Raw genomic sequence first — 24,603 nt, 5'->3', positions numbered from 1 at the left:
AAATGTGTCTGATTTAGTTTCAAATGTAACAGTAGGAAAAATATGAAGAGAAATTATTAATGTCTATGAAAGAAACCATACAATCCCAATCCATAATCCTATATGGATTGTATTTTGATGAATATACAGCAACCATAAGAGCTAGTAACATCACTTTCAACAGCAAAACCTGGACACAACTTTAACAAAATTTCATGGACTTTTATATTTCATTGACAGTGGAGATTATCACACTAGGGCCAATTCCAAAACAATCACACTATGTGAAGATAATTGAAGCATAGCACTATAGCGACTGAAATTTTTGCAGTCATGCAATCATACTATAATGACAATATAAAAATGAAAGAAAAAAAGCAATTGCATTCCACTTACAAAAATTGACCCCATTCATGTATCATTATTATATCATGATTTAATGTTTCAGTCATGTGCCTGTGCATGTCTGAAAATCACAACTGAAAATCACTGTCCCAAACATAACAAAATAAAATTTCAGTATTTCACAACATTATTTTTATCCAGTTCAAATAAAATTGTGCCCTACAAAATAAGACAGAAATCTACTTCAAAAACAACCCAGCAATGAGAATGAATTGCCTGTACTGAAATGCAGTCTGGGAAAAAGTCCAAGATTGCTCCATAATAGCGCAAATGAATCATTACTGGCTTCTGCACCTTCATGATAGTGCAAATGTAGCGCTATCAGCAAATCATTAACGGGGTTTCCCCATTAATAAGAAGTTCCAGGATCATTACTGGTTATTCATGGGAGAAGTATGGGATGACATCATGCAAAAATCTTCACATGATCATGATGGGAGCATTCGGTTTTTCTCCCATTTTATATCCTGTATGATAATCTCCAAAGTCTTACTGAAATAGAAAAAAATGCACTTGGTGGAAGTTAAATATAATTAATTGTATGAAAGTTTATTCCCCATGTGAACTTTTATTACCTAGGATAATTATATCTTGTTGCCAAAATTCATGTTTTGCATCGAGATAAAACAATCAAAATTAAGTGAAGCTTAGCCTTTAGAAGAAAACACTCAAATATAGCAGGATGTTAATCAGTTTAATGGTCTGCTTTATAACAAATGCTTGAGACGATTCCAAGTTAACAAAGTGTCTGAAAGATCATATTTCCCACACAAACTTACCAAAATTCTAAGATTTACAGGGAAGATCTTCTCTAGGTCCCTGCTACCATCACAGGCTTGCTTGGTAAGGACATGAGAAGGAGCCTTTTAGTGGCTGTTCCTACCCTCTATAACAGCCAGTGGAGGGCTAGGCTAGTCATATGCCTACATTCCTTTTGCCAGCAGGCAATTACCTTTTTGTTTAAGAAGGTTTTTAATGCATTAGCAGGGGAGCTTCTTACTGGGTTGTTTTATTTATCATTCAAAACTTTTTGTATGTCTGATTTTATGCTGTTTTATGTAGTGATTTTAAGTGCCAGAAATGCTATTGTGAGGTTGGGTTTTTTTAATTGACTCTGTCTGGGCACTGCCTTGAGTTCCACTCTGGAGAAAAAGCAGGATAGAGATGCAGTAAATAAAATACAATAAAATGTCTGTAAGACAGTTGTAAATTTAAGCTTCCTCTACAAAAAAAAAAAGTTAAAATGGAAATAAAATAAGCAGATCACACAGTTCATAATTTAGTCTAATCTGGTCCACATAACTTTTTAAAAACATATGCAACCATTTAAAGCAAGTACTCATACTTGCTGAAAGTAGACCAATTCTCGAAAATATATTTTAGTTCTCCATTGATTTCAGAAATAATCAAAATGCTTCAGACAGCTCAAAGATTCCAGATTAAATCCAATGACATTTTCCACCGTTGAGATGGTTTGTGTAAGTGGAACCACTGTCACCTTTCTACCTCCTGCATATCATAAACGTCTGTTGCAGAAGGTTGGAGTACCCTCAAAAGTAAATTTTTTAGAAGAGATGGGAAAATCCTACTATACAACTAGATTTTCAGAACATCAGCTTCCACCCCATCATGTTTATTATGCAATGAACTTGGATTCAGTTCATCAGATGTATGGACTGTTGTCCTGAACTGTATATATCTGGCGGGGGAGTAAGTAGCAGTAATTTCAGAGGAAAATGGAATACAAAAAGTGGTGACTGAAAAAATATATTAAAACGTAGGGATGAAACAGATGGGCAGGAAGGAGCGATTAGAAGCTGCTCCCAGGGCAATCACCTGGGACTGCAGTGACCACATGCTAGTCCCAAGGGCGCCTCCTGTCATGGTCTCAAGTGGACCGAGGAAAGGAGTGGAAAATATCAGCTCCTTTTGGAATGGTTTTGGGTCACTTTAGGCACCCCTGGCGCAACCCCAGAGCAGCCTCTGGGTACTCTGGCAGCGTGCAGCATCTAAACAACACATCCCCAGAGTAGCCAGAAGCCACCCCCATCTGTCTGTCTGTTACTTTAATCAGGGTGCTGGGGCCTAAATCCAACTGCTAGTCTTATCTAGCATAGAATCAGTGGGATTTATATGGGTGTTTTTTTATTCAGCAATTGATTCAATGGCTTTTATGTAGCTAGAACTAGCAAATGAATTTAGTTCTAAGTGGATACTGTACATGTAAAACCTAAAGTAGTATACTACACTCCAAACTTGTGAAAAGAATAAATTACATCACAAGGTTTGGTTAATGGATCTTATGTGTATGCTGAGTAAAAAGCTTGGAACAATTTTTTTAGCTTTAAGGTATCTTTTTTCTCCTAGGAATGCAAAAAAATGGAAATCATTATAGTTTAAGTAATATACACAAGATCTTTTCTTATATCCAACTTTTGTGACAACTGCTAGCACAGGCTGGGGTGAGGCTATTCCTTTCTTAAGTGTCTACAGTCCTTGCCAGTTATGTGGAAGCAAGGAAACCTTGCAACACTTGAAGCTGATCCTTTAATGCAAATTTTCTAAACACCAACATAAATTATTTTAATTTGGTTGTTTGATATCCTGCCCCATATCAGAAGACATCAGGACATTGTAGGGAAAATATACCCCATTGCTGGGACATAGAGGAGTTCTTCTCAACAAGCTTACTCAGGCATATATAGGAAGTAGTATTTATTCATGTACTGAGGTCTCGGGTCATACTACTGTGCTATCCTGTTCTGATGGTGAATCATTCTAATGAGCAGAGGCTATTCCCTGGTGGAAAACAGGTACAAATTTAAACTCCACCTTAGACTAAAATTTGCCACAACAACTGGAGTGGGGGCTTCATTAACAGATTGAGCTTGGGCTTTTGATGCTCTGTGGCGCTGGATTTGAAGGTTTTTAGGGGTCTATATATAGTTTTATTTTTGTTTTAATGTTTTAGTATTTTGAATTGTTTTAATATGTACTGTTTTAAGAACTTTTACTGTATATTATAAGCTGCATTTTGTTCTTTTAATGAGGCTCTGGTAAATGGAGGGACTCCATTTATCAGACCAATCGTTTCAATTTTGTGTCTGGAAACAAACTGAGAATTCAGTCACCCCAGTTCAGGTGTATCAGGATCGTGCAAATGAATACTCATCAAAATTTGAACTGCTGCATTTTGAGACAACATCTTGAAATACTTTCAATCTAACATCATCCTGAAAATACACCAGCTAATATTGCCAGGCTTAAAACTGGTAATGGCTTCTGCATCTTTAATGGTTATGTAGAAGAGGAAATTTCACCTGTGTTTCTTATCACACAACCAGGTCACATGCAACACCTGTTGAAACTGGCAATCCTATATGGTGCAGGAACTTTAAACCAAGCAGTGGTACTCATTACTGCAAATGTTAGCTCAGCATGCAAGTATAAACCAACCACAAATCACAAACCAGATTGTTGAAGTCTGATTCTTTATAGTGAATGTGACTCTATTCAAAGGAGAATGACTTTCTTGTCTAAATTCAACATTAGGTTATTAGCACTCAGCCATCCCTTTACAGCCTCTAGACACTCATCAACAGCTTTTCTGGTAATGGATGAAAATTATGAAAAGCTCATCCTTTGAAAGCTCAATAAAATGTAATCCACATATTGACAAATTTAAAATAACAGAGGGGATACAGTATGTGTGAACCCTGACATGTGATATACATGAATGACCAAAGCAGTTGAACAGGAGTTCCCAAAAATCACCTTCCAAACCTGCCCTTAGTGGAGGGACTGAAACTACTATAAAATGCCCACCTCCCATTCTTTCTTACCAAATGACCCAAAAGAATGTAATGGTTGATAATACTGAATGATGCTGAGAGCTGCAATAGAACCAAGATACTCCACTGCCTATAATTTCAGGTGTAGATCACCTCACTGGGTTACCTAATCTGTTTCAGTCACACATCCAGGCCTGCAGCCACATTAATTAAGTCCAGAGCAGAGATGAGCAACCTCAGCACATCTGGGGGTCATCTTTACACTGATTATATAAAACAAAATGTTGTCATGCATTAGATTAAGAAAAATGAACATCATCATCATCAAAATAAAAGATTAATTAAGAAATCATGTGAAAGGGATAGTAAAATTCATGCTCATCATAGCTAATTGTAAGAGAAGAAATCAGTGGTGATAAATCAAACTATTGATTTGGACATATTAAAGTGATTATTTTATTATATTTATATATGATATACTATTTACTCAGATACCCGCTTATGTGGGAACATCACACGTAGCAGAGAAAGTTGTGCTTGTCACTGTAATATCATACTGTTCACAGGGAAAGAATTTCTTCTAAAAGCAAGTCCATCTTGCTGTCACAACCATAACACTCTCTCTTACTAATCTTAACTAGCTTTGATATATCATATTCACAAACCCCTACAGGAACTCATTTTGCATATTCATTTTATTTATCAGACACATTTATACCTTTCAATAAAATTAACTAGGTGTGTCATCAAAGACCAAACTACTACTATGCAGTGATCTTGCTAGTTTTAGGATCATGAAATCATCCCTTTGCTAAACAAGATGGGTCATTCTCTACCATACTGCTGTTTCCCAACTGCATGACCTGAAAGATGCTAAAATCATTCTCATATTTCCCTGGGCTTTTCAGTTTAGCCCTTTAAACCCAAAGCTATTCCTGCTAAGTTTCTGTGGTGATCATGATGATGGTGATTATGATGATGACAGATATGTTTTCATAACCCCGAAGATTATTTACTGTTTCAGAGCAAGAGACCAAATAGTTAGTAAGTGCACAGATAAGTCAACAGATGCTGGAAAGTAGTACATGTTCCAATTAAGCTAGACTGATTTACATAACATGAGAATAAGACCCAAAATTATATGACAAGGTAAATAGTGGGTGTCTTTTTACATTCTTAGCCATGGGAGACATTTAAATACTGACAGCGCTGCCACTTTGTGTTGATTGATTTTAGCTTGTGAATTTCTATTCATTTACATTATCTGCAATCATACTGTTTCTGAGTGGTGTTGTATATGTCACATTTTAACTACTTTTAAATATGTTTACTTGGAAGTAAATCAGATCCAAGAATTTGCTCCTGTGTGGAGAAAATTATGTTACTATCAGTTTTCTCCTTCTGTTTTATTTTAAGGAAACTTCAAATTTCAGTATAGAAATACAAAAACTGCAAAAGATCCACACCTACCTGTGATCTAAATGGTGAATGGAAAAAATAACACCTGAGTTTAAGCGAGCTTGTTTTAGTGACACCAAAATTGTGAATTCATGTTTATTTCTTAGCTTCTGGAAAAAGAGTTCTGCTTTCTCTGGAGATGCTTTTACATTTCTTGAAGTACCTGAAATAAAGAAGAAGAAAATTCTTTCAGCTTTAGCAAATGTATTGTATATATTAGTAACAGAGTGTTCACAGAAGTTATATTTCTTAAAAGTATCTGTAACAGGTTTCCATACTATCACATTGCACACTTTCATGCAGAAGCATATACAGTAGTCCAGTCTTTATACAGTTGTCCCTCCCTTTTCGTGGATTTGGAGCCTGCAGTTTTGCTCTTTGTGGGAGGGACATGTGGGGAGGGACAAAATGGCGGTGCGCACCTGCACACATGCACCACTATTTTCAATGGGATTCGAATATTTACGAGTTGCCATTTTTGCAGGGGGTCCAGAATGGATCCCCCACAAATTGGGAGGGGCTACTGTACTTAACAGTTTCTTACCTGCTACTTTGACACACTTTATACTTACTATTTCTACCTAGTGCTTTAAAACGCTTGTCTAATGGAAATCCATTCTCATCTATTCTTTCCTCAAACTTTGAAACCCTGGTAGTTTCCTAGTACTCCAAAACAGATTTTTGTGTTGCCTGAGGGGATTAGAGTGGGAAAGGGAGTTCAATCCCACTCAATTCTGATGAATTCTCCTGTCCACCAGTGGAAGCCCAATACTGGCTACTGTCCCTAAGCACTTACTGAGAAGTATATTATAATAGTCTAAGCATTAATGGGATACAATTAACGAGAACCAAACCCTTCTAAAGATTTCCATCAATCTAAACTAATTTAGTTCAATATATATGACAATTAATGGTATTAGTATTGTTATTATTATTAACATTTATTTATAGAGCACTGTTGGTTTGCATAGTGCTTTATATAGTAGGGGTCAAAAAATTTAAATAAAGAATAAAAGCCTGCCAAGTGGTGTACCATCTAAAACATTACATGATTAAAATATCTCTAAAATAATGGTAACTGGTATACAATGAAGACAAAGCAAGCAGCAGATTAACAACCAGTAATTTGGAATGCCTCCCTGAACAAGAGGGTCTTCAATTCAGCCTTAAAATTTGCCAGGGAAGAATAGTTCTTAATTGTTGTAGGGAGGAAATTCCAAGCATGAGGAGCAGCACAGGAGAAGGGGAAGATTCAAGCAGGGGAGGAGGAGAGACCCTTGGCTGGGTCAGGAGACCAGTGTCATAAGATCTCAATGAGCGAAAAGGGTAGTAAGGATATTTAAACATTTCTTTTTTATATATAGTACTCTTTAAAGTTGGTCCTTTAAAACCTTTTCCTTTTCTTACTGCATTGTTTCAAATGGCTCCCTAAATGCAGACAGCCTTGCTGTTCAAATGAAGTCTTTAATAAATTATGAAGCAGATCAAATGCAATTACTTTCCAGTGTTCAATGTTTTAGCCATCCCATACTAACAGAATGGAGTAATTCACATCTGTATTCTGTAAGATGGTTTAGATGTGCACTAACATTTTCCGACAATATAAACAATTCATTCCCTAAAGACAGAAAGGGGAGAAGGGGGAAAATGAAGGGAAAATGCCTTTAACTTCTAGACCTTAACCAACAGAAAACATGTACAAAGCACAGTGACATTTGATAATTTACAAGAAATGGTAGATAATATCCACAATTGTAGCCAAAAGCCTTAGATTTTAAAACAAAACATTTTGATGAGACCTAAGCTGTAGAAATTTTTAGGAAATATTAGGTTTTCAGTTATAAATTAAGGAATTTGTGGGACGTTGGTATTTTTACATTATTGTATATTATTTTGAGCATAGGAAAGGTCATGTTGGAGACACTATATACATAAAAAATAAATCTGTCAGTATATATAGGAAAAAATAACATTTTGATTGTGATTAACAGATGTTACAAGAGTTTCTGCTTTGTTTGTGTTGGCTGGTGATGATGAGAGTTTTAGTTAAATTGATTAGGTTGGGGGAAGCTACCATTAAAAATGTGCTGTCTAGGAAAGAAACATTTCCTAGGGTATTAAGGGTAGATTTTTACCCCATTCTTATCCAATTCATTTCTTATAGAACATTGCTAGAAATGTTTGACCAGCTTCTGATAATGGAGCATGATGGTTTATTCAAAGCACAGCTACAGTTTCAAGATGAACAATAGCTTTTCAAATAAATGTTTTTCAAATGTAACTAAAAGGGTTTTGTTTTGGTCATTTCGACAAACAACCACAACATGGCAAAGACACTGTTATCAGGTATGTGGCACAAAAGCAAATTCTTCTCTCATCCATCTTAACACCTACAACTTAACACCTACAACAGAACATGCACCATTAGCACAGGTCACAGCACCAGCCAGCACTTGAGATATGTGATAGCCTGTTGTGACATTTAGGGAGCCCACACACCCATAATTATAAATGTAACTAAAACGTAAAGAGATTTTCTAGTACCTTTGAGACTAACTGGAAAAAAAAGAAAAAAGAAAGAAACCATGAGCTTTCGTAGACTTTAGTCAACTTCTTTAGATGCTTATGGTGGAGTGGAAGCCAGGGACTGACAGAAGTGCAGGAGTTTAACTGAAGAAAAATGAAAAGGAATATTGGCTACCGCAGACCCAGTCAACATGAGTAGAACCCATGAGCTCCACTTGATACATAGTTTGCAAAGGGCTCCCCACACATAGGTCCTTAGGAATGACATCCTGTTGTTTGCACTTGTTGAGAAAAAAGATATGTCTGTATCTGGGCAAGTTTCTTGAAGATGTTGACCTAAAGCACTTATAGTTATACTACAAAAGGTTACTGCTTGTCATGGTACCATTACTGTATTCCCTCTGACCTGCCTCTCACTGGCCAATGGAATGTATGGACCCATATTCAGATATGATGCCATGTCACTCATTTCATTTCCAGGCTGGAAAATCAAATCAAATAAACTCTTTGCAAAGAAATCTCATTCCAACTCTTTGCAAATATAGATGCATCCCTCTCACACTCTTAATGAAAAGAAGAGGCCATCCTATTTCAGAGTTTGGAATAATAATAACAATGTTATTAATTTTACTCTCAAGAGGTCCATTTATGGGTGGATAGCCTATTTGCAAAGATGGATTAATGTGACGGGGAGCCTGTAACACTTTCAATCCCCCCCCCCCCCCCGTGTCTATTGGCTATTGGAGAAGCAGTGGCATAGAATATAGAAGTACAAAGTACCTCCCAAAGATACTCTCCTCCATATATATATATAAATATTCTGTGTGCCTTGATGTGATAAAGATGGATAGATTTTGTTATTTGGACTACTACAATTGTTATTTAATGAAAATTTAAAGAGAACCCTGCTTGGGGAAGGAGGAATCCACACAATTTGATAATAGGAGTACTACATGACAACTAGCATCTAAGAACCTAGGAGCTTATTTCTGAATAACATGCATAGGATTAGGCTCAAAAGAAGATAGAATCTGAGCTCTGAGGCTGCCACAAGCTTCTATTTTGCCCTTAGTTAATATGCAGCTGACATTGTTTTTAATTTTGTAAAATCCAAATGCATGTTAAGTTATGGATTTTCTTATTACAAGCACTTCTGGTAATTAGGCAGACACAAGCACTGAAGCTCAATGTAAACTGAAATTATTTCACTCTTGTAACTAAAGCCTGTGAAATAATTATGCTGGAGAATTGTTAGGCAGCTACAGTGTTGTAAATTAGACAAATAGGTTGTAACTATTTAGTATGCACATTGATGACTGTGGCACATTACCATAACTGTAAGTGTCCCTAAAATCCACCTTAAAGGCCAGGCTGCGATACTGAGTGAAAGAGTTTTATGGTGATTGCAAATGCAGTGCTAAAGAATGACAGGCCCAACCCCTTTGTGCCAGTGAACTACAGTGTCACAGGATCCTTTAAGGGTCCCTACTTCTCTTCATCACACTACGGTCTGATGGCAAAAGGGAACTGGATGCCTCATCATTCATCACCCCATTCATCAGCACTGCAGAACTCCTTTGTTCAACATTGGCTGCCATAACTATGGCATCCTAGCTACATGCCCCATGCAGGATCTTGCCCATTATACCAACCAGTTCATAATATGATTAAACATTTGTATTGTACAGAAGCTTAGGCTTTCATAGTTGTATGTAATAAAGCTTTTGCAAATGGTAGAAGTTCAACAACATTTACAATTAAACCAGCAGTACACATGGTCAGAGGCAAAAATACACAGAAACAACTACAGCAAACACTCAGGATGGAACTTGTTTTCAAGGGCACTAGGATTCTCTTTAAGGCTTCTTTCAGTTTCTCAACATATAGTGTGGTGTGCAGCCTAACAAGCTGGTTTTCTCCTTTTCTCCATTTGGAATAGTCTCCTCCACCTCTCCATTGAACAGGAACTAATACTCACATCTGAGGGCATTTCCCTCCTTCCCTCTATATTTGTCTTCCCTTCTTTTGTTACAATCTTGGGGGGGAGAGTTTGTTTCTTCACACATCTAGGCTATGATTCTCTCTCTCTTTCTCTCTCCCTCTCCATTGGTTAGCCCTTGGCAGGTGTGTGCCACCCAGAGTCCAAGCAAAGATGGCAGGGCAGCAAAAGGACAGGGAAATAGTGGTGGCAATATAGATGCTCATCTTAGGTCTTAGGCACACACACTTACTGGATCTGTAGAGTGGGAAGGTGAGGAAGGGATTAGTAGTATGACAATGATTGCCAGAAAAGTGTAGCAATTTTCCCATCTTTTCTCAACCTTCACTTATTGAAGATCTGGTCCCACCTGATGGGATGCTACCATAGCCATTTTAATTATCCAGATTGCTTAAAGATAGCATAGCAAAGCAAAGTCTCATCTCTAGCAGCCAACAGTTGCTGCCCTGTCTGCCTAGCACCCCTTCAATGTCATGTGCCTCTGTGGGCCCCCCAAAAACACAGGGGCCTGAATCATTTGCACCATGTTAACCATTGAAAATCCAAAGCTCCATATCAAGCAAGTGTTCCACTTCCTGACTCCTGACTCCAAAAGGGAAAGTGGTTACTGCTTGCGCTGAGTTCTAGTATACTTAAAAATATTTTTTGACTTCTTTCTCCACACATCCAGCAGTGGCTTATGTAGCCAATACACATTATGAATAATGCTGTTCTGAATCATACTCACTTTGATTCCACAGCTTTGACTAAGGGCTAAGATGGGGAATACAGACAGGAAGAAAGGAGCTGTCAGACACTGCCCCTTTCTGCTCTGGATGGATGCCGCAGCAGACTAACACTGCAGCCTCTGTTGTGAGGCTAAAAAAGAACCCACTCCTGGTGGTTACTTTTCTGCCATGCGCAGGGTGCCATTGCCGCCCTTGCATGCAACAATGGCGTCCATGTGGCACCACACTGTTTGGGTGCTGCACCATGCAGACGTCATCATTGTGCACCCCATGTAAATGGTGGGGAAGCATGCGGACACTCCACTCTCCCAAGCTCTACTTTCGAGCCCAGGCCAGTGCAAAGCACTGGCGTGTACTGGGCCATATTTAAGCCGTGAACTGCTGGTTCATGAGGGATGGGATATTTTAAAAAAACATATTGGAGGAGTTACTATCAGATAATATGTCTCTTAAGACTTCTTGTTGACTGAGATAACAACTAAAATGCCACCATTTTCTGAATTAGGAAAGTCTGAATATTCCTCTGCAGATTTCAGTATATGCAAGTGTACAGAATGTACATCCTGCAGATACTATTGGACTACAACTCTCATCATATCCAAAACTGGCTACCCTGGCTAGGTCTAATGGGTGGTACAGTCCAACAACATCTCGAGGACTGCAAAGTTCCCACTCCAGTCTAATGAGTAATAATGGCCTGTATCCAGTGCAGTCACTGAACCAGATAAACAACATCTGAGATCACAAGCAGAAAGTGTATTATCCCACAGCCATATTACCTTTGAGTTAGGATTGCACAGTCACTTGAATTGACAGCACACCCAATGTAAACAATAGAATTTACATTAGTTGTGGTTTATAGATTTTGGATACAGCACAGTAGACATAAAAACTAATGGATACAAAATGTGAAATAATAAATGTAAGATGATGACTGATAGCTTTAGCTCAAATTATTTATTTCTGTGCCAGTGCAAAGATTGTTTCAATTGCTTATTTTTAAAGTTTCATTTCATTCTAGGACTTCAGTTAACTTCCATAATGGCCAGTTTCTAATCAATATATTGTAAGTGAGAAAATAACTTTTTAGTAGATCCAATTTGGCTACTAACATGTGAATAGGTTTGTTGCTCATACACTAATGATTTAAAATTATCACTATATATTTAAAGACAGCTGTCTGTAAAGAAAAGATAAAACAAACATTTTTAAATGCCTATATAGCTCTGAGATCGGTAGCATTTTTAATGCCCTTGAACTGTAAAAGTTATTTTTACAATATTCCCTCTAGTATGTTTACGAAATTGCTAGTGCAAGTTTAATTGTTACAATTGCTTTCAAAATATTTTGAGAAAGTAAAAAAGCACAAATTTGGGGGTACTGTGATCTAAATTTTTTATTAATCTGGGATGTATAAATTCATGTAGTTTTCATAAACAATTTATATTTTGGAAACCCTAAATTCAATCTCAAAATAGGAAAACAAATCTTCAGCACATGATCAGTCTCAAAATAGGAAAACAGAAATGGGAAAACACACATGAGTTCCAAAATGGAGTTCATTAACTATGGACAAGAATCACATTTAGATAAACACATTCTGAAATGTAGGCAGGTGTATGGCAAACCACTAAGGAGGCAGATTCATCCATGAGAAATGGGGATAGAGGCCAACTAACTGGATAAAGGGGGAGATGATATTGCAGAAGAAATTGCATTCCAGGGACCAGGGGTTTACCAGATTCAGAGTCTCATTCAAGGAGACCTCTGGTCTCAAGAATCATGAGGATCAAGTCACTGGGTTACACCTAATATCAGTCACTCACAATCACACAGAAACAGGTTTTTCCACTAAAGATGCAGAATCTAGATTTTTGAATTGCCATCCAAACCATCATCAAGCTCTGTAATTTCATACATTGCTGCATCAAAACACAATGGAATGCTGTTCAGACTTTCTGCAGTCCCTAGTGTCAAAGCACAAAGAGGCAGGATAAACAGCATGTCAAGACTTTTATCAGTACTGATTGTACAATTCCAGATAAGAGTAAGATTGCCTTATTGGTGAGATAATCTTCCCCAAATGCCAAACTGCATCCAAATACCTGCTGGCAGCAACATTTCAGGGACATTTTAGCAATGTTAAGGCTATCTGCCAGGCATTCTCCTTCTGGCCTCTTGTGCTCTCTATCCATGGTACTGAAATAACTAGCATATTTGTCATGAAATTTTAGCTCTCTCCTTTTTCGTGACAATTAATACTGTACTTGAATTCACCTACTTCTGGGGCATAAATAGAATTGTGTATTATTATGTTTTAAATGTGTTTTGGGTATTTTAAACCACATTTTTAAAACAATACTCTTATTCTTTTAAAACTTTTGTAGAGTAAGGTTTTATTTTAATCTTGTTTTAAACTTCTGTAAGTTGCCTTGGATCACATCCTGAGAGAAAGATGGGGCATAAATTCAATAAATAAAAACATAAAATGATATTCTTTGTTGCTGTACCTCATAACTGAGAAAGAACCCCTGCCTAAGATCCGTTCTTGAACAAGACAACAGCTTTTACCTTAGGAGAACAACGTATCTCCATCTCAAAACTCAGAGTTGCAGGTGACCAGGAAAAAATCAAACTGAAAAATTGAAATGCCCAACAGATGAGCATCTCTCATGATGGGATATGTTTCAGAGAGAGAGGTTTGTCCTGGGATAAAAACAGCTGTTCTCAAGAACCTTGTCTTTAAATATATATCACTAAAGTTTTAAAACAAAATGTTTAAAAACTTCAAAGTGTTATTCATGATTTAACACAAGAATAAGCAATGATGTAATCATACATCTTGAAGTATGGGATCTCATTATACAGTAATACCATCCTAAACCAGTAGTACTTAGCATTAAAGCAGAGTAAAACAGTATGTTGGAACTGGTATGAATGCATTCCTATCCATAACTAACCACTGAAATCATACTTCTGCTTAGATTGTACTTATAAAACACAAGTTTAAATCAAATGTTTTCAAACTGCTAAAATTCAACTTTTAATTGTTGATTCAAAATATAAACTATCTTGCAAAGGCACTTTGTATTTAAACTGCTAGCATGGAACAGGAATTCCATTCAAGAAAGAAGGAAACAGTCCTTCTTGTATTAGTTTCCTCATGTTCTGATTACCTCTATGCAAATTTGTTACAAACAGGTACAAATCTTAAAAGCCTCAATATGACCTAATTTCTCTGCCAGAGTATGGAGGATCCATTAATCATCTCAACATCAACATTCTGGTAGCTGCCATCAGTTTTCCTTCTAGCCCTGGTATTACACCTTCATTACAACAACCTAAAAGTAACACCAAAGTCAATCAAGATTTGTATTTATTTATTGTTTGCATTTAGAATATTTACTATTTCAGCTTGGAGGTAACACAGAAGTGAACCAAGAGTTGTATTTACTGTTTGCATTGAGGGTAAAGTCAGGGAAACATACACAGTTCTTCTATCCCAAGGTAGGAGGTCCAGAGGTTGCTCAGTAAATTTCAGGACTCAATAAGGATTTTAATTTGGATTGCCCAAGTCAAAGTTCAGCTCTCTACCTGAAACACCACATTGGTACACGATTTCCATCTGAGTCTCATAACTATTATATGGTCCAGTCAACACAATCACATCCCATTTGTGCCAAACTATTTCAAAGAACTGGAGGTTGCTACAAACTCAGGCCCGCTACAGACCGCCCAAAAGGGGTGGTCTCGGGCCGCTGCCGGTTGCAGCGTGGAGGAGTCGCAGCAGCCAAACTGCGCGACTCCTCCACGCTGCAAAGAAGGAGCATGAAAATCACGCTCCTTCCGGCAACCCGGAAGAGACACCGCAAGTGCCAAACTGCGCACTCGCTGCGTCACTTCCGCCGTGCAACGTGCGGACGCAGAGCGTCCGTTACATCAAAATGGCGGCGACAGTGTGGAACGGCCGCCGCCATTTGTTACGGACTCTGTCCGTAACAAGGTAAGGGGTGTCTAGAAGAGACGCCCCTTTTTCAAACTGGGACATCCTGAGGATGTCCGAAATGGCGGTCTGTAACCCGTCATTGTAAGCTTTCCCAAAACATAATGGCTATGTTATCACTGTGTACCCAGCCAAATAAGACCCACAGTCTCCTGAAACAGCCCATGAAAACCTCCCTAAGCTGACTGTTCCAAATGGAAAGTTGTTAGCAATACGGTACCTATATTTAAAGGAAATATATGGACATATATTGAAAAATACAGGCTACAGAGTAGACCTATTCAATTAATTGTCGAATGGCAACTTAACAGATAGGTAAATCCCATTGATTGAATGGGTTTACTCTAGCGAGAACAAAACTATTTAGATCACTGTGTGTCATCAATATTTGAAAAATGACTCCAGGTGTCTTTTTACAATGATGTAATTTACACATTATGTCATTTTAAAGCATTTAATCAACAGTAATTACCATAAATTAATTTTTAAGATTACACATGAAAAACTATGAATTGTGTGTTATTTTTCATTTCCTTACTTCAATTTTTATTTATTTACATGCTAAAAATTATATTTCACAAAATTACTGATACCACATTGCACTGTTGTGACCCTATGCCTACAGAAACATATGAAAATACATTTCCTTCACTTCAAATAAATTTACTTTAGCAGAATTAGTCATGCTAAGAATTTCAGCCAATGAACTTTTCCATTCATATTGGTGGAAGTGGAGAGAAAAGTTTCATAGAAATCATAGTCTTAAAATCAGGCACCTTTCTCCAATGAACTTAACAGAAATAACATGTTCAGAATTTTAGTCTAAGAAATTCAAGCTCCCCTCCCCAAGTTCTCTTTGAGAATACTTCCTCAAACCAACTGGACTCGGTATTCTCAAAATCACTTGCTAAGAATCTCAGCTACAATTCAGTTCTAAGGGCAGATGTGGGGAACAACGTGGATTTAATTTCAACCACTTGTGAACAGTTTAGGCTTTTAGACTCTACAGTGTTGGAAACCTTTATTAAGGAAAACTTAAAACCAGTAAGCACACCAGAAATATATGCATCATGACACAGCAATAAATAAAAGGTATTTCATTGTACTATCCAAATCATTAGCAGGAAAAAAAATTAGTTCTTAATTATCTCTAAAAAGAAAAATGCATGCTTCTACTTTTAACATTACCGGGGACATTTCCAGTCTTAGCTACTCTTCAGTAAAAGAAATAGAAAAGAAAACTAATGAAAATTCTGTCTCCATGACTGCATTGTCCAGAGCAACAGTATGCATCTCCTCTGACAATGATCATGATGAGAACAGAAAATGGCATCTAATAAAACTCTTTTATAACAAAGTCAGTCCGCAGTATTCTCATGCTGATGTGGAGAGGGACTCTGAGTCTGTGGCAGGTACTTTGGGATACCTGGGGGTTCAGGGGAGTACCCTGGACTGGAGGACTCCCCTGCAGCTTTCAAGAACAAGCAGGAGAAAGAAGAGACAGATCTTCCCATGCCAGTCCCAGGGCCTGCTGAGAGATGACACTCCAAGGAATTCCTGAGATGCTTATCCCAGCTGGATGCCAAGAAGATGGCTAATTGACAACAGCTGAGGCACACCAAGACTCCTTAAAAGGAGCCATCTGCTTCACTTCAGTGTGGATGACAATTCATTCTGGATATTTGTGTTGTTACTGTGTTTCATGTCTCTTGAACTCAGATAACTTGAATTGGATTTTGGTTATTAGACCCTTGGAAAGGAATTTTGGACTAGATCTGTGCTTATCCCTTTTGGCTTCCTAATATTTGACTAGCCTTTGCAGTCTGTAAGTTTTGCCTACACTCTGTTGGGATTCTCCTGCTCCCTGCTCTTTGCCAGCTAAGATAAACAGGACACAAATCTTGTCAAGAACACCCTGTACAGTGGGCCCTCAGTATCTGTGGGGGATCCAAAATGGATACCAAAATTCACAAAAGCTCAAGTTGCATTGTCATCAATAGTGGCACAGCCACCATTGGGGACAATAGGACTTTACTGCCCGCCCCCAAGCTGCCTCCCTTTCTCCTCCTCTTACTCCCCCACCACTACTGTCTCTTCCTCCTCCTCTTCCCCCTGCTGCCATCACTCTTCCTCCTCCCTCCTTCTATTCCTTCCTTCTTCCTACTCCTCTTCCCCCACCATCTCTTCCTCCTCTTCCTTCCTTTTTCTCCTCTTCCCCCACCATCTCCACCTCCACTCTTCCTCCTCTTCCCCCCTTCTGCTGCCACTTTTCCTCTTCCCTCATCTCCTTCCTCCCTTCTCCTCTTCCTCCTTCTCTCCCCGCCTCCATCACTGCTACCACATCTTCCTCCTCTGCCATCTCCCCCCACACAGGCTTGCTATCCATGGATGCTGAAATCCCCAGATGGCAAGTCTGCAAATATGGAGGTTGGACTGTAATAGGGTCACCATATATCAGAAATGATTTGAAGGTGCAGAACAACAACAAAAAGATCCAATAAATGACAAGGCTTTGTTACATTTAATATATAATAAGGAGGGTACAGTCCTTGTAGTTTATAGTATTAAGGCACCATGTTTGATTATTACACTTTATTCTGATGAGATTTTTATAGTGGTCTAAATCCAATGGTTAATCCCAAAAGAGCAGATATCGAACCGATGGAAACTTGTTTGATCAACACTTTTGTAAATCCCACTAATACAATGAGTCTACTCTTGTTAGCGAGTGGATTTATGCCAATGTGTCCTGTAGACTGAGCTTCCATTATCTAAACACATCATAGTCTGCTGAAAATATGTTTGGTTTGTGATGATTGGTTATGAATTACTCTTTTAAAGCTTCTGCAGTGTAATGTTATCAGTACTCTTCCTATCTTACACATGGGTTAAACCAGGATTTTAAAAACCGTGTCCTTTTCAGGTATTGTCACAAAAACCACCTGTCACATTTTTCAGAGTACAGTCTACTGGTGGCGCAGTGGTTAAATGCCTGTACTGCAGCCATTCACTCAAAACCACAAGGTTGCGAGTTCAAGACCAGCAAAAGGGCCCAAGCTCGACTCAGGCTTGCATCCTTCCGAGGTCGCTAAAATGAATACCCAGACTGTTGGGGGCAAATTAGCTTACTTGCTAATTAGCTTACTTGCTGTTCACAGCTATGATCTTTGGAATAGCGGTACGTATATAAATAAAACAAATTATTATTATATTATTATGGTAACACTCTCACTAGGAAAAAAAAATCAGTTCAGATGAAAGGGGAAAATGCATACAGTGCTGAGCAAAAAGATATTTTCAATTAGAAGACTTCCAAGCTCCAATTTAAATCATGTCATATTTTCCACAACAGTTTAAAACTTAGATCCAGAGGCCTAAGCATGTGACCCCTTGAAGAAGATCTGTTTTAAATCAGCAGAACTGAATTTATCAGAATAGTTTAGGACTGTTAGGTGCAAACCTGCCCCATGTTGAAATGGTTAACAGAGCAATTCTAAGCATTTTTATGCAGAAGTCACACTGTGTTCACTCCCAGGTACATGTGTATAATAAGACTGCTACTTTAGTCTAACTGACACTGAGATTTAAATTGCATACATTTAATGTTTAGAATTCAGCTACTTGCTATATACTATTTATTCCCACATCTTTATTTTGGAATCTTTTTTATTCTAGTAAACTAGAATTTGTAATTCTATTGTATTTCTTTTTGACATCTGTAATCTATCAATCATTTAGGCTCTTATATAAAAAATATAATGTGCTCACAAGCTGAGGTTTTCAAACTTACAATAATATTGGCCACAATAGTGTGTTTTATAAAAACTGATTTACAATCAACAATTTTTTTTCCATTCAGCACCAAAAATATTTTATTTTGTACAAAAAGCCAATGCCAAAATGTGTTATTTGTTTGTATTATACAAATCTACATTATTTACAGTGGAATATTAGCATCTACAACATTCATGAATAATTTCTAACATTCTGAAAGCTTCTGGGAGAATGGTATAGAAAACAAAATAGCAATAATGACCTATCTAAAAAAGGAGGGTGATTTGAGCTCAAAATGGCTGTAGAAAGTACTAGACACAAATACACACACACACACACAAAGAGAGGGCTCAGTCTACAATTCTGGCAATGACCTTCCCATTTCAGAAGAAGAGGTTAAATTTATGGACAAGTCACCATGGAACATTTAACATTTGTCCAGCCACACTTGCTGCTGATACTAAGCCCAAAAATGAAAATGGCAACCTCAAAATATAGCTCAGTAAATGACATTTATTTAAGTCTCGCATAAAATCTATGGACCTGATCCATATGAATTTAGGTATAATTGGTCAGATTTTGACCGCATACATTGTTACTTAAAAGTAAGCAACACTGAAGACAGTGACACTTGTTCCTGTGTAAACATGGATTAGGCTCTGGGGAAACAAGCCACACTGTTTTGGTGAGGCTAAATCTGCACCCCTTTACCAGTTTATCTGGAGTAAACCCAGTTACTTCTAGTAACTACAAGCAGGATTGCATGATTATTCACAAAACACCTGATCTGCTGTTTTCAGTTTGATGTGTGGTACACTCCTGTGTGTGCTTACTAAGAAGTAAGCCCTATTAAGTTTTATGTGCTTTGTACAGAGAATTGTAGTTTTTATTATAATTACCTTTAGCTGGACTATAGCCTGTGTATACTATTTGTAAAATAGATGTGATTTTGTGTTAAGTGTAAACTAATTTGTATCACTCTCCTTCACTGTCCTATTACATTTTGACTGGGGAGATTTTCAAGAACTACCATCTGTGCCTGTCTATGGCTGATTAGTTACCTGCGGAGAAGCTTGTGGCCTTTGCAAGCTCTCATTTATGGGACTGTGGCAAGCTTTTCATCATCAGATTAAGGAGAGTTCCTTTCCTTTCCACCTATAGGTTTATTTGAATAAATGTACTGTCTCACACTCATCCTTAGCTTATTACCTATATATGCTGACTTGACTCCCATTAACTAAAAAGCTTTCTCCACCTAGTTAGCATTTTTTTTACTACTTATTATATTGAATTGGCATTACTGTCTTCAAAAACAGTGTGCATCAGCAATTATGCTTGAGTTTTTTTTAACTATTGAAATTGCTTTATCCAAAAGTAGCATCCTAGCATATACACGTACAGGACACTTTGAAGAACTGTAGCTACCCAAATAGCCTCTGACTACCCCATCTCTTCAGCTTCTAGGAAACAGCTTAAGTGGAATTACTAAAGGCAACAAAATTTCTGGTAGCTAGTCCAAACTACAGTATAGTTGTTACTGTATGATTTCAAGGCATTTCCAGTGTATAGTGACCCTAGGTATGTAGAGAGATCTTGTATTTCTTCCTTAGATGCATTTGGACTGGTAGCTCAGGTGTCAGCAAGGCAGTGAACTTGCTCAACATTTCAGTGTGAACTTTCTAAAACACTGGATGCTAGCCCAAGGACATGCCTAGAGAAGGCACAAAATGAAAGTATTCCCCCACCTCTAAAATATGGATTCACTCCTGACCATGAAATATGGATTCACCCCTGCCCTTCAGTCCCTGAATTCTAGCATTGCAGAGAGTTAAAAATCAACACACACTCTTATGTTTACTGTATGCAAAGGGATCTTGTAGAAAGAAAGAAGTTGGTAGCATGAGACAAAGTTTTGCATTTCTATGGACATTCTCACACACAGCCTCTTGTCTGAACTCTCCACTCCACTCTATGCATCTGAGTAAGCAGACTCAAATCTAGAAAGATTCCTGATACCTACGTCTTTCTTTCAGTTAGTCTCAAAGGTGCTATAAGTTCTCTCCTCGTACTGGTTTTACAGACTATTTCTTTGAATTCAGTGGAAAGCAACCCTAAGGTTAACCTATCATGGGGTTTTCATGGCAGCATTTGTTCACAACAGGTTTGGCATTGCCTTCCTCTGAGGCTGAGAAAGTGTGATTTGCCCAAGATTTCCATGGCAGAGTGAGAATTTAAATCCTAGTTGTCAGAGCTATAGTGCAGTTCTCAAGCCACTACACCACACTTGCTTTCCCAAACTATAGTACAAGCCCCTAATCAAGCACACATTTGCTTTCTTTTTAAAAGTGTTTAACATTCATATTTGCAATGAAAATCATGAAAATTGGACTGGTGTATATCTGAAAACTCAGCTAGGCATTGAAGTTTTGAAATAGTTCATGTTTTAAAGGTTGGCATAGAGGCATTTATTGCAAATTTAGAAACCAACTCCTCCATTAATATTGCTAAAAAGGCCTGAGGAAGCATATTGGCAACCTTGCCTTATTTGAGGTTAACTGCAAATATATTTGTTACTTCAAGCATACAAAGCCACACTGCTCTCAGTGCATGGAATAAATGTGTGTTTGAATGAAATGCAATGGAAAAGTTTGACTGGAACTCAGTGATTTATGGCTGGTAGAGTTTAGGTTGGTAAAATTATTTCAGTTGTTTGAAATCAGAGGAGTACATCATAATTGCTTATTCTTGATCAAATTTTAAATAATTGACAGTGTATAACAACCGAAAATCAGTATATAAAGGCAGGGAAGTTTCACATAATGGTCCCTTTTTCCCAGTCTATAAATCTTGCTTTTCATTATGATCATCTACGCTTACATTGTGAAACTTGTGGAAATAACCTGCATAAACCATAGTAAAATTTAAACTGTTTAAAACTTTTAGCTCAGTGTGTGGAAAAAAATGGAAGAAGCTTGATTCACCTGCAGTTGCCAGGGCTTAGACATATACGTCTTTCTACTGCCAGGTCTGAATTTAGAAACATATGAGATAAAAATACATGAAAGGGTCCTTGGCCAGAAGCATAGTGCATTTTTCTCATTCTAAATTTCAAAAGTTTCCACATGCCTAGAAACAGGAGGATGATTTGCAGAAAAGATACGCATATTTGGATCTGATTTTATTTGAATCCTGATGTAATTTTGGATTTAAAACCTAAGGATTGAGTAAAATGGTTATCTGCCAAGCCACAATTCTAGTCTAGAAAATAGGTCTAGTACCCAGCCTGTCACTGTGTACACAGAAACTGTTCCCACAAACACAAACTAACTTGACAATCCCTTCTGTTGCCACATGTGCCACCAGACCTCTAAAAGCCTTATCTGGAGGGCTTTCTGGAACATATGTTTTTGCCAATGAAGAAAGCTCGGGGGGGGGGGGAGAAGGAGCTGAAAATTCCAACACTTTTGCAAGTGTTACATTGGATTTAGACCTAGTGTGTGGTTTTATGGGTGGGGATTCTTTGTGTAGATCACAGTGTTAGAAGCTAAATATGCCAAAACCATGGAATAGACTTTTGAGTTTAGAAACAGGTCATGCAGGTAAAATGGAACAGACATATCACTTGGAAATGGAGTGGCATAATCAGATGCGCATTCTAGATTTTAGGAGAGCTGATTTCAGTAAACTTAGGGAAATACTGGAGATGATCCCGTAGTCAGGAATACTAAAAGAAAAGGGAGTTCAGGACAGATGAGTTTCCCAAAAGGGAGATAGTGAAGGCACAATTTCAAACTGTTCCAGCAAGGAGGAAAAACGGAAGGTGTCTCAAGATACCAGGATGGATGACTAAAGAACTTTCAATGGAACTAAGTTTTAAACAGGGCATGGAAAAGGGGGAAATCACCAAAGAGGAATTCATACAAATATCTAGTACATGTAGGGGTAAAGTAAGAAAAGCTAACGTGCAGAATGAGTTCAGGCTTGCTAGAGAGGTTGAGAAGAATAAAAGGGGCTTTTGGGGGGTTGTTCACAGCAAAAAGAAGAAAGAAATGGCTACAACATGGGGAAGATGTTGAAATGCTAACAGGGGACAGAGAACAGGCAGAACAACTCAACACCTTCTTTTTCTCAGTCTTCCCACAAAAGGAGAAGGATGTGCAAACTGAGGAAAATGGAGCAGAGGACACAATAGGTGAAATGCAGTACAGAATAAGTAAAGAGGTAGTACAGGAAAACCGTATTAATCTAAATGAATTTAAGTCTCCAGGACAAGATAAAGTACATCCAAGGGTATTAAAAGAATTGGCCAATGTAATCTCAGAGCCATTGGCAATAATCTTTGAGAACTCTGGGAGAACAGGAGAAGTCCCAGCAGACTGGAGGAGGGCAAACGTTGTCCCCATTTTCTAAAAGGTGGAGGGGAGAGGATCCTAACAATTATTGTCCAGTTTGTCTGACATCAATATCAAGAAAGATTCTGGAGCAGATCATTAAACACAGAGTCTGTGAACATTTAAGAGGGAATGCCATAATCACAAAACATCAACATAGGTTTCTGAAAAACAAGTCATGCCAGACTGATCTGATCTCGTTTTTTTATTTTAAAAAAACACCAACTTGGTAGTTGAAGGGAACACTGCAGATATTGCATATTTTCATTTCAGTAAGGCCTTTGACAAGGTCCCCCATGACATTCTGGCAAACAAGCTAATAAAATATGGGTTAGACAATACAACTGTTAAATGGATTTGTAATTGGTTGACCGGCCAAATCCAAAGGGTGCTCAGCAATGGCCCCTCTTCATCTTGGAGAGAAGTGGCCAGTGGGGTGCCACAGGGTTCTGTCCTGAGGACTGTGCTATTTGACATCTTTATCAATGATTAAAGAATAGGGGGCATGCTTATCAAATTTGCAGATAACACCAAATTAGAAGGAGTAGCTAATACCCCAGAGGACAGGATCAAAATTCAAAATTACCTTAATAAATTAGAAAGCTGGGCCAAAGCTAACAAAATGAATTTCAACACAGAGAAATGTAAGGTTCTGCACATAGGGGGGAAATGAAATGCATAGATACAGGATGGAGGACACCTGGCTTAACAAGACTACATGTGAAAGGGATCTAGGAGTCTTAGTAGACCACAAGTTGAACAGGAGTCAACAGTGTGATGTAGGATTTGAAAAGGCCAATGCAATTCTCAGCTGTCTCAATAGAAGTCTAGTGTCTAGATCAGGCCTGCACAACATACTGCCCGGGAGCTGCATGCAGCTTGCCAAAGGATTTGGGGCAGGCCATGAAGATGTGGAATGACTTCATGGCTCCTCTGCTGCTCGGCCTTCTCCTGAGGAGAGGAACATGTAAAAGAGGAGGAAGGGCAAACACATGCCCTGCAAGGTTCCTCCACTGCTCTGCTTTCTCCTGAGGAGAGGGACATGCGAAGGAGGAAGACAGGCAAATGCTGGCCCTGCAAGGCTCCTCCATTATTTGGCTTTCTCCCAAAGAGAGGGCTGGGCAGAGGAGGATGAGGATGGAATTTGTATTATTAATTATTAATAATTAATATTTAATTAAGCTATGGACCACAAACACCTAGACAACTTCAACAAGAAATAAGAAACCCTTAAAGTAAACAAAGTTTGGCTATCAGTCCTGAAAAACACCAATTTGCAAGTGCAAATGAAAATCATCAGTGTCAGGTGGGGTTCCCAGCAGACAATGGATCATTAATTAAATAGGCCACTCCAACACATAGATTAACATGTAAATCACTTCCTCTCAATCAAGGGTCACACAGTATATATACCCCATTCACTTCCTTGCCAGCATTCTCTGAAGATGCCAGCCACAGGTGATGGTGAAATGTTAGGAATAAACTCTTCCAGAACACAGCCACATGGCCTGAAAACCCCACAAAAAACTATGGTTGTTGGCCATGAAAG

At 38.1% G+C, this 24,603-nt stretch overlaps 1 protein-coding gene across 1 annotated transcript in view; it reads right to left on the bottom strand.

Moving 5' to 3' along the window:
• Window positions 1-24,603, bottom strand: part of NELL2 (neural EGFL like 2) — a 145,233-nt gene that overhangs the window by 108,073 nt on the left and 12,557 nt on the right. The window contains exon 5 of the mRNA XM_042469609.1: window positions 5,646-5,796. Within this exon, the coding sequence (XP_042325543.1) occupies window positions 5,646-5,796 (151 nt within the window). The remainder of the gene's footprint in view (window positions 1-5,645; window positions 5,797-24,603) is intronic.

The sequence above is a fragment of the Sceloporus undulatus genome, chromosome 5, assembly GCF_019175285.1.
Source record: "Sceloporus undulatus isolate JIND9_A2432 ecotype Alabama chromosome 5, SceUnd_v1.1, whole genome shotgun sequence".
Lineage (NCBI taxonomy): Eukaryota > Metazoa > Chordata > Lepidosauria > Squamata > Phrynosomatidae > Sceloporus > Sceloporus undulatus.
Note: the sequence above shows the minus strand (reverse complement) of the source record. Positions and strands in the feature narration are given on the sequence as shown.